This window comes from Arachis stenosperma, chromosome 5, assembly GCF_014773155.1.
Source record: "Arachis stenosperma cultivar V10309 chromosome 5, arast.V10309.gnm1.PFL2, whole genome shotgun sequence".
NCBI classification, from domain to species: domain Eukaryota; kingdom Viridiplantae; phylum Streptophyta; class Magnoliopsida; order Fabales; family Fabaceae; genus Arachis; species Arachis stenosperma.
Genome location: NC_080381.1, coordinates 64,049,153 through 64,064,058, shown reverse-complemented (window position 1 = coordinate 64,064,058; position 14,906 = coordinate 64,049,153). Strand labels below are relative to the sequence as shown.

The 14,906-nt window shown below is 33.0% G+C and overlaps 1 protein-coding gene across 1 annotated transcript; it reads right to left on the bottom strand.

Moving 5' to 3' along the window:
• Positions 1–9,008: 9,008 nt before the first annotated feature.
• LOC130980844 (putative SNAP25 homologous protein SNAP30) lies at positions 9,009–13,663 on the bottom strand. The gene is made up of 5 exons (XM_057904486.1): positions 13,196–13,663; positions 12,439–12,532; positions 10,353–10,483; positions 10,047–10,144; positions 9,009–9,108 (listed from the first exon to the last, which is right to left on the bottom strand). Exons 1-5 carry the CDS (start codon positions 13,661–13,663, stop codon positions 9,009–9,011), a joined length of 891 nt encoding a protein of 296 aa, XP_057760469.1.
• Between the last annotated feature and the right edge of the window lie 1,243 nt (positions 13,664–14,906).

Genomic DNA, 14,906 nt, shown 5'->3' with positions numbered 1-14,906 from the left:
CAATATCTCTTGATCTCAATGTTTATTTTATCTTTCTTTCTTTTATTTACTTTATACTCATTTACTTTTTTGCAATTTACATTTCCAGCACTTTACTTTCTTGCACTTTACTTTCTTTGCCATTTAGTTTCTTGCACTTTGTTGCTTTCTTTTACTTTCATGTTATTTACAATTCCTTGTTGCTTATCATCCAATGGTGCTTGTCTAACTAGGCTAGTTAATCAACTATTGCTTGCTTAATCCAATTAATCTCTGTGGATACGATCCCACTCCATTGTGGGTTATTACTTGACGACAATTTGGTGCGCTTGCCAAAGAACGGATTCATTATATATGTGGGTAGTGAAATCCGGTCATCAAGTTTTATGGTGCCATTTTCGGGGATTAATTGTGATTAACAAACTACTGGTTGGTTGATTTCCTAGATTAGACATTTTTTCCTTTATTTTTTTTGTTTTTGTCATTTAATTTCTTTTAATTTTGTCTTGCTAGTAAGGTGTTTGTGTTATTGCCTCACTAAGAATCCCTCATCTATGACAATGGGGATTCCAATTTCTTTTGGTGATTATTGTTTGAGACAGAGCATTTTGCAAGTAAGAATGGAGTCTACCTCACATTTTGATCAATCATGTCATATGGGATATTGCCCACCACCACAAAATGATTCAAGTCATTATCCTAATGGTGGCTGAAAATATCACCAAAGAATGATAAAGTATGAGCAATCAAATAAAATGGAATACCTCCCAGAGCCACAAAATAGTTCATATTGTTATGATAACTACCGAAATTTTGGCTGGAATTTTAATGCTGCATACCCCATTATTCAAGGACTATCATCCCGTAATTGTCCAACCAATACACCTCCACAAAATCTTCTAGAATTTGCAATAGAAGAACTCTCCAAGAGATATCTCTTCATTGCCCAACTCAGTGAGTTTTTAAGGCAAAATGTAAAAGAGGTGATTGAAGATATGGAAATCTCAAGGAGAAATCAAGAAAAGCAAATGAGACAATTGGCACAATATTTTGTTGATGAACTAAACAATGTCTTCCCTTGGCCAGGGGAAGAATATCATGCCATCAGTCTAAGGAGTGGATAAGTGCTTAATGAGGGTGAAAATGAGGAGTTAGTAGAGCAAGAGAAAGAGATCCTTGTACCAAGTGAGCCACCATTCCAAGATGTTCTTCATGAAGAAGAAACTCCAACCATCACAAAACAACCAAGCCTTGAAATCAAAATAGTGAAGGCAATCAACAAAAGCACCAAAAAGAGAATTCTGACCAAGAAACGAAGGACAACATTCATGAAGAAGAAAAGGTCAACTGCAAACAATCCAACCCCTGCCTCAACAAGCAAGGCAAATCAAGCAATTTACAAAAGAAAGCTTGTTGGAAAGAGGCCAAAATAGGGGACATCAACTGGCTCTTCTCTCCCCTTGAGGTTATTCCTCTTGACAAACTGGAAGAAGAGGAAGAAAGTTCAGAACAACATGTCAAGCTAATGACATTAAAAGAGCGCTTGTTGGGAGGCAACCCAACCGTAGGTAACATTTTTCTTTCCTTGCTTTGTTTACTTTCAATAATTTAGCATATGATTGCATTCTAAGTTTGGTGTTGCCATACAACAATTTGATTTTTAATCTTTCTGGATACTTGCATCAATTTCAAGAGAAAGTGCCACACTAAGTTTGGTGTGCCACTTATTTTTCTATGCAATATATCCAACAACACCCTTTTAGTTATGCAATCATATTGTCTCTGTCTTTACTTCTTGTGCCCTTATTGTATCTTTATTTTTATATACTTGAGCACATGTATTACTCACATTCCATTATTTAAGACATTCATGAATTATCATAAACCCCATCACGACTATTTTATTTGTTGCTTGAGGACAAGCAATCATTCTAAGTTTGGTATTGGAAGGGGAAGAATAGGAGGAAAGTGACAACAACAATGAAGATGAACTACAAGGTGGTAAAGTTTCTTTTCCTCTTATTTATTTCTAGTACATTTAAATTGCATGATTGTCTTCTATTTTCTCTATATGCATGTGTGTTGTGAGTAAGCATAGCTTGATTGTTGAATTGTAACATGTGCTATGTTATCATAATTACCATCTTGAATTTTGTGAGTTCAAAGCAATTTAGATTCATGATCATAAACAAACAAGGTAATTAAAGAAGAAGTTAGCATGAGCTTATAAGTATTGGGAAGCTAGCATGATTATTATTGCTCAATTGCATTTGAATTTGTTTAATTGAAGTTTTTATCTAGGACATTTTATGAAATTTTTGAAATCATGAAAACCTTGAAGAAGCAAAATGCAAATGAGGCAAGAAAAGAAAAAGGAAAGAATGAGAAAGCTAAAGGCTCTGAGTACCAATGACAATTCATTTGTTAAGTACTTGTGGTGTTTATGTATCAAGCAAAAAGCTTGAAAACAAAACACTTAGAGTCAAGGCTTGGCTCAAGTGCAAAAGCACTCCCTCAAAGCTCAAGGCTCTGAGCATCAATGATTAAAGAGTAAAGAAAATAAACAAATGAGCTAAAAGAGTCCTCTAATTAAATGCTTGTGGCGCTTATGTATTAAGTGGTAATACTTGAAAACAAAGCATTTAGAGTCATAGCTTTCAACACATGGTGCAAAGCACCCAAAAAGATAAACTAAGAAAAGAATGAAAAGCTTGCTTCAAGGAAGGAACATAAAGAAAAAGATTTCATAAAATGAGCTAGATAGAAGCATCATTCATTTGAATCTCTTTGGTGATTGTAGCATGCATAAGAAACTAGCCAACCATGAACATAAAAATTGCTACTCTTCTCACCTTGGTTTGTCAAACTCTAGTGCATGATTCTTTATTTGCTTGAGGACAAGCAAAGTTTAAGTTTGGTGTTGTGATGACTGCGCATCATGTACCCTTTTTCTTATCTAAAAAGGACCATAAAAAGAGCATAATCTCATTTATCAATGCAATTTCATGAACTAAATGATATATATTATGGTACATTACTTTGAAATGGGTTTGTGTTGAATTTCAGGTGAAAAGAGCAACATAAAGGGAAGAAAATAACATATGAAGCTGGGCGTGCCACTAGAAGCTATGGGCGTGGCACACCAAGCCAACATTCCAACAAATAAGGTTGAAGAATTTCACATGGACGTGCCACTTGGAGATCTGGGCGTGGCACGCCAAGTTGTGAAGCCAAGTCTCAAAGAGGGCGTGCCACTTGGTGCTATGGGCATGGCACACCAAGTTTGTGAAGCCAAGATGTCAAAGAGGGCATGCCACTTGGTATTTTGGGCGTGGCACGCCAGGCTAAAGTTCCAGAGGAGTGATTTTGAGCCCCACTATGGGCGTGGCACGCCAAGAATTGGGCGTGGCACGCCGGGGCATATGTCAGCCTGACATCCTCTCATTCAAATGAAGATATCTTGAGTTACACAACATCAAATGGAGTGATTTCAGTGCCATTAGAAATTAGACATCCAGGGCTTCCCAACCATATATAACACTTTATGATGGACACTGGAATTGACAAAGATATTGACCCCAAAAATACAGGGAGCAAAACACGTCACTGCAAAGTTACCAGTCTGACCTCTTCTTCTTTAAAGAGACATAACTTGGGTTGTAGAGGTCCAAATGATGTGATCTTGGTGGCGTTGGAAAGCTGACATCATGAGCCTTCCAATGATATATAACACTTTATGGTGGACGTTAAAACTAGAGGTGAAAAAGCCATTAATTCAGCGTTGCAAAACCTGGGCATGCCACTTGATATCGAAGGCATGGCACGCCAGCTTTATTTTCATAATGGGCATGCCACTTGAGGTTCTGGGCGTGGCACGCCAGTTCTAATGGCTAGAAAGCATCATTTAAGGCGTGACATGCCAAAGAGTGGGCGTGGCACGCCAGTTTCATAATATATGGGCGTGGCATGCCAGAGAGTGGGCGTGGCACGCCGGGCTACCTGACAGACTGACCTATTCACCTTCAAATGGGCATAACTTGAGTTACAGAGATCCAAATGAGTTAATTCCAACGGCGTTGGAAAGCTAACATCGAGGACTTTCCAACAATATATAATATTTTATAGTGGACATTCATTCTGAGGCCCAACCAACTCCATACTTTCAACATTGCAAAGTGAGTCATACTCCAAAGGGAAAAATCAAGTGGGAGTGGCACTTGGAACCACATGCCAACTTCTCCCTGCGGCCCTCAACCTTCAATCAATCCCACTCCAACTCTCATTCAAGCCACACTTATCAATCAATCAAGGCCACAAGAAGAGTCTAGAATAGTTTATTTTTATTTCATTGTAATTTGCTTTTAATTTCATTTAAGTTTGTAATTTAGGAGAGCCTATATAAGGGCATTAGTTTCATAGAATTACTCATGCTGGATTGGGGAAGTCTTAGGACTCTCTCCATTCACCATCAATTTCTCCTCTCTTCTTTCTTACTTTGTAAATAATTTAGTTATGAATTACTAACTCTTTCCATTGGGAAAGAGAGCTCTATTGTTTTCCAATGGATTGATTGTTTTTATTCTTTTTCTTCTCTTCATCTCTCTTTGATTTACTAGAAGTGATTTTGTTCTTCATTCTAGCATTCAATTATCTTGGGAAAGAGATTGAATGCAATTGGGTTTCATGGAAACCTTAGGAAAGGAAACATGAAACCATGCTTGAAATCCCTTCTCACACTTGAGTAGAATCTGGGTTTTGGTGTTTGGATACGTGACATATAATCCTCCCTCTACCTGGACCTATAAGGGTGTGTGGTATAATCAGGGACCAAGCATATCTCTCTTCATGATCAATTAGACCAAGGAATTGGCTATTGATCAAGATCTGAGAGATTGAGTCACCAAGGGATTAGGGCTCAATCAATCATGATTGCCAAGAGGTCAATGAGTTGCATGATTGAAGATGAGATGAAATCAATTAATCCGGAGAATGCAATATCTCTTGATCCCAATGTTTATTTTATCTTTCTTTCTTTTATTTACTTTATAGTCATTTACTTTTTTGCACTATACATTTCCAACACTTTACTTTCTTTGCCATTTACTTTCTTGTACTTTATTGCTTTCCTTTACTTTCATGTTATTTACAATTCCTTGTTGCTTATCATCCAATGGTGCTTGTCTAACTAGGATAGTTAATCAACTATTGCTTGCTTAATCCAATTAATCTCTGTGGATATGATCCCACTCCATTGTGGGTTATTACTTGACGACAATTTGGTGCGCTTGCCAAAGAATGGATTCATTATATATGTGGTAGTGAAATCCGGTCATCACTCCGCAATGGGTGTTTTTCTCCAAGGTTAGCTACCAAGACATGTCGGGTTTGGCTGTATAACTGATAGATGATATCATCAGCCATAGGACAGGCATGCATCATATGCATCTGTATACTTTGTTTGAGTTTGAAGTTGCTTTAGTTTGCCTAATTACTTAACTGTTATTAACTGCTATCTGAGTTATTTGCTGTAACTACTATCTATACATGTGCTTTCCTTGTCTGTTTTTCCTGTGTTTGTTTCTGATGTGGTACTTTTGTGATTGATGATTGGTGATGAGTTGATGGTAATGTTGATTGATTATGTGGTGGGTTGGAGGCCGTGTTTAGTTTATGATTGAGGTTTAGTTAAGTATGATAAACCAAGCTGGTTCAACATAGATTTAATGAACCTATTGATGACTTGCATCATTTATCCTTTTTTCTTGCCTAAAAAGGACCATAAAAGAGCATAATCTCATTTGATCATTGCAATTCATGAACTAATTGATGAATATTATGGTACATTTCTTTGAAATGGGTTTGTGCTGAATTTCAAGTGAAAAGAGCAACAAAAATGGAAGAAAACAACAAAACAAAGCTGGGCGTGTGAAACTGGCGTGCCACTTGGAATAAACGCCATGAAAATGTGTGGGCGTGGCACGCCAGGAGCTGGGCGTGGCACGCCAGTATAGTTTTCCAGAGAGCAATGCTGAAGGCCACAAAAGGGGCGTGGCACGCCAAGTCCATCACCTATTATGGGCGTGCCACTTGAACCATGGGGCGTGGCACGCCAGTTCATCAATCCAGAAGGGACAACCACTTGGGTGTGCCACTTGGTATCGAAGGCGTGGCATGCCAGCTCCAGACCATCACTTGGGTATGCCACTTGAAGACCTAGGCATGGCACGCCAAGCTTAAAGGAGCCACCAAAAGTGGGCGTGCCATGTGAGCATCAAGGCGTGGCACACCAGTACAAGTTTTCAGAGAAGAGGTTGAAGGTCCAAGCCCTTGGGCGTGCCACTTGGTGTCGAAGGCGTGGCACGCCAAGCTCTCATCCTCACTTGGGCGTGCCACTTGAAGACCCAGGCGTGGCACGCCAACACTATAGAAGGTCAAAGCAAAGCTGGGCGTGCCATTTGGTGTCGAAGGCGTGGCACGCCAATACTATAGAAGGCCAAGCAAGCTGGGCGTGCCACTTGAGGTCGAAGGCGTGGCATGCCAACCCTCATTGTTCATCTAGACATGCCACTTGAATGCTGGGCGTGGCACGCCAGCTACTGGAGCATGGAAGAATGTTGGGCGTGGCACGCCACACACTGGGCGTGGTACGCCAACTCTATTTTCCAGAGAAGAGAGTGAAGCACATACAAGGGGCATGGCACGCCAGACCCTGGGCGTGCCACCCCAGTTCAACTTTCCAGAGAGGAGAAGAAGAAGAAAAAGGCCTAGGCGTGCCACTTGGGCTCGAAGGCATGGCACACCAGGCTAACCAAGGTTTAAAAAAGACCCTGAGCATGCCACTTGGGCTCGAAGGCGTGGCACGCCAGAGAGTTTAGCACATGGAGTGTGCCACTTGGAGAGCTAGGCGTGGCACGCCAAGCCAAAACCAGGGCTAGGCATGGCACGCCACTCAAGTGCCAGTCACACGCCAAGCCTGGAGAGTCACGTTTTTTGAGTTTCTCTTTCCCTCCAGTTGTAATTTTCTTTTCTCTTTTGTATTTTCTTTATTCTAGTGCTAGGAGTAGTATAAATAACCCTGAAAGTACTGAGAAAGGGGTTGTTGAGTAGTAGTTTTGTTGAAGCATAGTTAGATTTACTTTTCATATCATCTCATCCATCTTGTGTACTTTTCTCTTAAGCTATGAGTAGCTAAATTCCCTCTCATTGAGAGAGGAAGCTCTGTTGTACTTGATGGATTAATGATAGTTAATTTCTTCTTCTCTTCATCTTCTCTTTGGTTTGCTAGAAGGAATTTCATTTTAATGTTAGTGTTCAATCATCTTAGGAAAGAGGTTGAATGTAAAATGGGTTTCATGGGAACCTTGGAAGAGGAAACATGAAACCATGCTTGAAATCCCTTCTCACACTTGAGTAGAATCTGGGTTTTGGTGATTGGATATGGTGACATATAATCCACCTACTACTTGGACCTATGATGATGTGTGGTATAATCAGGGACCAAGCATATATCTCTTCATGAGCAATTAGACCAAGGAATTGGCTGATTATCAAGATTTGAGAGATTGAGTCACCAAGGGATTGGGGCTCAATCAATCATGATTGCCAAGAGGTCGATGAGTTGCATGATTGAAGATGAGAAGAGCTGGATTTAATCCAAAGAGAACAACATCTCCTGATCTCAATGAATTTCCCCTATTCTTATCTTCCCCATTCTTTATAGCTTTCTTTACATTCTATTAATCCCCATTCTCATTTACAATTAAGTCATTTATGTTTCTGCACTTTACATTCTTGCCATTTTCTTTTTTTCACTTTACTGCTTCTCTTTACTTTTGAGTCATTTACATTCCTTCTTATTTACAATTCTGCAATCACACTCTATATTACTCAGCTTGACTAATTTACCCATTAATTAAAATTGCTCAAATCTACCCATCTCTGTGGATACGATCCCACTCCTCTGTGGGTTATTACTTGACGACAATTTTGGTGCGCTTGCCAAAAGAATGGATTCATGATTTTATATGGGGAGTGAATTCCGATCATTACCTATGCTTAGAACAGATTGGTCATTCATACTGTTAGGAAACTTTTAAGATTCTTTTATAAGAAAAGTGAGTTTTGGTTTTCGGATGATCACTATGTTTGAAAACGATTTTCTTTTTAAATATCTTCTTATAACAAATTCTGAAACTTCATGGTGAGACCGTGTGGTTAGGTTATCACTTCCTACATCTTTACCTTTTCAGGAACGGGATGAAAGAGCTTACGAAGAGTTTTATTGCATTTTCTTATACGATATTGTTGTTTTAGTTAGATAATTATTCTTTTCTCGCCTTTGTTATTATAATATTGTAAGAGGGATAGGAATTATATGTTTTATATGTATATTATATTTATAAGCTACTTATGTAATAAGTTTTGTATATATGAATATGCTTGTTTGTTTTTAAGATAAAGTATTTTTTCAGTTTTTCAAAAAAAACAGCGATATAATTTTAAATCAAATGCTCATATTTTATTATTAAATATTTGAAGTCGTCGTAATATATTTTAGTATCAAAGTCATACAACCAGAAGCGTAACATTTTAATCATAAAAGTGTTACACTTCAAATATAAAACAACTTCATATAAAGTTATTAAATATAAAAAAGAATGTCAAAGTACTACTCAATCCCCTTCTACTATAAATCTAGGCATTTCAATTTATAGTCTAAATAGTGTGACTTGGTGGTTTTGATTAAAATTTTAGTTTTGAACTAAACATTATAAACAGTACTGTATTTAGTTCAACTCAATGTTTGATCCGGCTCTGTGAACCTTGCTAAATACAAAAGTAAATAAATAAATGATAAAAAAGTTTGTCTATAATTGCCATGTTCTTAAAATACAATGGCAAAAATAGTGAAAAGAAACAATATTGAAATCATATCATAATTATTAACAAGTCAAAACACCATGATGACCGACCGACCAATAAATTTCATTAATTAAATTCACAGTGCAACAGTCGGAGACTATCACTTTTCACTTTGCTAATAACTTGCGTGCACGTTGGTTTGCACCTTTAACTCGAGAGTTCAACTCATCCACATCATCACTTAGATGATCAAGAGCTTTATTTTGCCTGCAATTTTTACATGTGGAACGTAAGTGAACTAAACAAAGATCTAACATGTACAACTAAAAAGATAGAGAACGTTAAAACATGAGCAGTACTAAAAAGCTAAAAAAATCATAAAAATCTAGTGAGAAAACATAATAATTTTTATACATGACTCAATAAAAAAAATCAAGAAACATAAAAACATAGAGAGAAAAATTATTATGTTACTAGCATAATATTTTTATTGAAAGCATAATAATCCAAAATTAATATGTTACTAACATGAGACTCTTATGAATTCAAAAGGTAATCCAAACTCACTCTTAAAAAAATGATATTTTCAACAAAATAGGGAAAACATTTTCCAACAAACAAACGATCTAGTTTTCTATCATTTTTTCTTAACAAATTTGTCTTTGCGTAATAACAGCAAAAATCAAAATCCGTAATTCTTAACATGTTAGTCAAATTTAAAAATTTCCTTAAAACTTTGTATGTTTTCTGATTTTCACAGTAAAGATATATTTGTTGGTTAATAAGGAATTTGATATCAATATAATTTGATTATATATTTAAATTGGCCCTCAATTATTTCCAAATTAAATATTTTAGTCGCTAATAAATTTTTATTATTTTAAAAATTTCTAAATATTATTTTATCAGATAGTTTGATTTTTTATGACTTAAAATAAAATGGTTAATATGCATATATTGAACAAATAAGTTTTAATAAATTTTGTTATAAGATAATTAGATCCCAATAAATATTATTATAAAATAAATTAGTTTTCTTTATAAAAGGATCAATCTATTTCAAAGACCTTTCAAACAATAAGAATTCTTGAAAGATCAAAATGTATGATTTAAAATTTTTAGAGACCAAAATTTGAGTGTTTAATTACTCATATAATAGTTTTGTACAGATTTTCATAAGTGGCAATACTATAATTGTATAGTACCTGTCAAGTTCACTTCCCATATCAACAGCCATGCCCTTCAAATCGTCTAAGATATTACTGAGATCTGATAGTCCTTCGTCTTGTTTTGCTTTTTCATTCTGATTTATTATAGAAACATAACGAGATAATTATGTTGCTTCACAGAATATAATAAAATAAAATTTGATTGATATTTGATAGAAGAGAGTGATATTGTGTTATTTTAATTTAATAATAACACCCTTTTCTTTAATAATAATGACATTATTAATTAAGAAACGATAACATTCACTCCCTTTTTTATATAAGGGGAAAAAGAAGGCATACTTCTATTTGTTGGTAGGCATTGGTTGGTTCAGGATGGGGTGTGTTAGAGCCAGAACGTCCCTTTTGCCCAGGACCTAACCCCAACTTCTCCCTCTCTTCCTTATTCGCTTCGCCCTTTTTATTTGTATTGTCTGCTTACACACACACTATCAAATATAACTAATAATATAATATAAAAAATAAAAAAAGTATAGGTAGACAATAAAAAATACTAAATAATTTGAACAATGGATATATCGAATATTCATTTTACTAGGTGTGCGGATAGTTATTCTAATATTAAGATTGAGTAATGCTACATAGCCAAAATATTATAGATAATAAATAAAGATATATAATTAATAATATTTGCGTTTATAAGAGAGTGTAAATCACTTTTCTAATTTAATTGACACAATTAATTTCTTTCTATAATTAATTATCTTTCCTCATTTAATTATACTAAAAGTTAATTCTAAATTTAATGTGAATCAAATTCTAAAAATTTCTCTCTCATTATTATTATATCCATTTATAATTCTATAATTTTTTCTCCCAAATAAAAATCTCAAATTCTTATATTTTTAATTTTTAAAAAATCTCAAATTACTTCAACACATTTTTAAAAAAATAAAAATATCTTAAATTTGATGGGTTTCTATTTATTGAAAACTATAAACATTTAAAATTGTTGGTTTATGACTTGCAAAATGAAATAATAAATAATAATAAATTAGCACCAATTTATTGATTATAGATATCATGTATATAAAATATAAATATTATACGTATAAAAATATGGATATTAAATTAGAGAATTTAACAACTTCTGTTATACAACTCATATTTTACATATAGATTATTATAAAATAAAAAATAGAAAATAAAATATAAACAAAAATTAAGAAATAAAATTTTAAAAATAATTATTAACTCGTCATATTAAAATCAATAAATAAGAATACGTATAAATAGTAAATAAAAAATATTAAAATTATGACTATTTGGTGTATATATAAGATAATTTGAAATAAATAACAAGACACAGTTTAAAATTTAGTAATATTAATTATAAAAATTTATTAATTATGGATGTTATTAATATGAAATTTTGGATGTTATTAATATGAAATTTTGGATGTTATATATACCTTATCTAACTATGAATGTTATGTGTATGAACTTATGGATGTTATGAGTAAATTTGCTAATTGAATAAATTAATTTAAGTATTTGATATTCTTTTTTCAAATCTAATTATAATAAAATTTGAAAATATATGTAAATCAAAATAAATAATTTCACTTTGAAAAATATGAAACAAAATTTTAAATTATCAATGATTTAAAAAATTATACGTTAATTTAAATGTATAATATCTTCAAAAAAAATTAAAACATGAATCATAATTTATTAGTGCATATATGAAATAATTTAAAATATATAATAAAATATAGTTTAAAATTTCATAATATTAATTGTAAAAATATATTAATTATAAAAATTAAGTGTATAAATATATAGATGTTACATAATAAATAAAAAATATACTTTTGTTATTATAATATAAATCAAAAATCGTAAATATAAACTATATATATTCATTTAATAAGAATATAAATTGATAAGGTATGTATTTATAATATGCTATCTAATATATATAATTAATGTTTACAATAAATATTGCTAGGCGCGTGAAAGAATATTAATTAAATTTAGTTCATCTAATTAAAAAAAGTTAAAAATAGAAAGTTTTGGTTGATTTTGGTTCTCTAAGTTTGATTATCAAACTTTTTTTACGAAGATTTAGGTAAATAATTTGGAGGTGTAATATGTTTTGATTTGATTGGTGGTTATTCATGTTGTTCAAAAAAATTATTAATTACCTAACATAATCCCTAAAAAATATATTTACATCATTCTTTTATTAATATTTTTTTGTATATTTTTAATTTTAGTATAAAATATAAATCTTTTAATTTTTTTTATTTTTATTATTCATTTTTTTATACCAAAAGTAGAAAAGAATAAAAAAATAGACATAAAAATATTTCTTATAACATTTTAATGTTTTATTATAATATAAGTTAAATGATTGCGAAAAAACCTAGTGAGATTTTAGGGCCTGTAATCTCCCTTGTCTTCTTTGGCCTCCAAGGTTTAGAGAACATGCCACCAAGATTGTTTAGGAGTTTTTCACCCTGATGAATTATCAAAATATAAATTCTTGAATTAATACATCATAGAGGAATAATAATTAAAAGAAACTAGAAAATAGAAAGAGAAACAAATATATATATATATATATATATATATATATATATATATATATATATATATATATATAAAAGATAATGTTCTATTATTCTAACAAAGATATCATAAAGAAGTAGCAATTTGATATTGTCCATTAGACCATTAATTACTAAGGTTATTTAGGTTTGAATATTGTCTTTGAAACAAAAATACAAAGACAACAGATACAAATTAAAAACTTGTTTAGTTATAGAAACAGGAATAAAGGCATAAAATCTATATATCTGCCATGTACAGGAATTTATTTCTTGTATTTTATAATATACTTTCCAAAGTGAAAATAAAAAAGGTGAATACTTCCATGATGACATCTTTACATGAAGATAGCATTGTAAACCGTTAGATGAATTGATAAAATTGACTAAATATTTTTTTATTAATCATTTAAAGATTCACAATGTCATTTTTATCTAAAGATGTCATCATGGAGTATTTCCCAACAAAATATGTGTCTTCATCTTGTAGTTTTATTTGAAAGAGACATAATAATCCAAATGCAACCCAAAGTTATTGAATCTTGAAGAAGTTAAAAAGGACGAAAAACATACCCGACTCAAGTCCCTTTCAGTTTCAACAACCATATTGTGAGTTCTCGTTATTTGCTCACCCTGTTGGTGCAACATATCAAGGGTCCTTGTGGCATCACCCTTTATGTCCTCAGCAATCTTCACCAAATTGTTAACACTTTGTGTGGTCTCTTCAGCTTTGTACACTGCATAGCCCTCCAATTCCTGAACACTTTGATTCTCTAGACCTCCGGAATCGCGAAAATCATTTTTATACTTGTTTTTCGCAGCAGCCGAGGTGCGCGACGATGCCGTCGTGGTAGGCTTTCGCCCCCAATAATCGTCGTCGTCATCCTCATCGTCAAAATAGCTTCCTTTGGATTTTGGTGCAATGACAGGTTCTGAAGAAGTTCTTCTGTCTGTAGTAAGGTTTGTCTTCTTTTCCGGTTCAGGATCTGAACCAGAAGGAGCAGGATTTGGGGCTGGCGCTGCTTTTCTAAATCCAAACATATTTATGTTCCGACTTGTTTATAATTACAGATTATGAAAAAACCTAGTGGAAATAATAATAATAAAATGATTCAATAACCAAAATCTTGCACTAGGTTTTCTAAAGTAAAATTATAATACTTCTTATCATCATGCTTTAAATACATAACAAACTAAAAGTAATGGCATAATAACACCAAAATGGATGCAGTCGAGATTGTCCATGCAAATGTATTTCATAACTTTTAAAATTTGGCTGCTGAAGGAAAAAAAAAAAGATCAGAACAACTTCCATTAAAATTATGTTAATCTTATAAAACAAATTGCTCATGTTATATCTTAATCCATAAAGAAAACAGAGCGCACAATAAATTCAAACAAGGATTTAAAATAATGGCATATAAGAACAATAGGTCAAGATCATCAATTGCCATGCAACTTTTAGAAAAAATCCCCATATTTATCTTTGAAATATTTCAAAAATGTAAGGAAATGCAAATGGAGAAACCCATGCATGATCCATTAAAAGATATAGTACACAACAACAATATCCAGAATTCGAAATCATTGGGTAGAGTGGGGGGGGGGGGGGGGGGGGAATGTGCTCATACTATCCATAAAACAGTTGAAAAAAATGAGAAATGAAAAGAAAAGAAAAAAGCAAGAGTGGTGGTATACCCTGAGATCTATGCTATATGATCTCACAAACCCACACCTAAGGATGACGGGTTTGCGTTTATTTCTAATGTGAAAGGACAAAGAAAAAAGGAAAATGCTTTCAACAAAAATTAAAATCTAAGAGATTGAGAACTGTGTATGTTTCGATCAGAATATGAACATGAATGGAAGGTGTAGCGAAAAAATAGACACATTTTCTAACCGTACAAACCTTTGTCAGCTATAAATCATTCGATTAGAAATTTTGTCAATTGTAGTATTCATAAATTGACTGGTATCTTTGTATGGTTTTATAATTTTATGTTAAGTAATATTCTACTTTATTGTATTGAGTTCTTTTCTTCGTTTTTATAAAAACAATTTTATAACTTTACCTGCGTATATTAATTACTATCTAATTTTTCTCACATCTAAATTACTCTCTCTATATATATATTTATATATATGTGGTCAATTATAGTGTAAACAACCAATACAGAGATACAAATTTTCTTGAAAACAAATGCTGTTGTGACACGTATGTTGAAGGATGACGGAGCTTGCAGCTTAGTGTCAGACAAATCAGAGCTGCTGCAGTGAGGAGTGG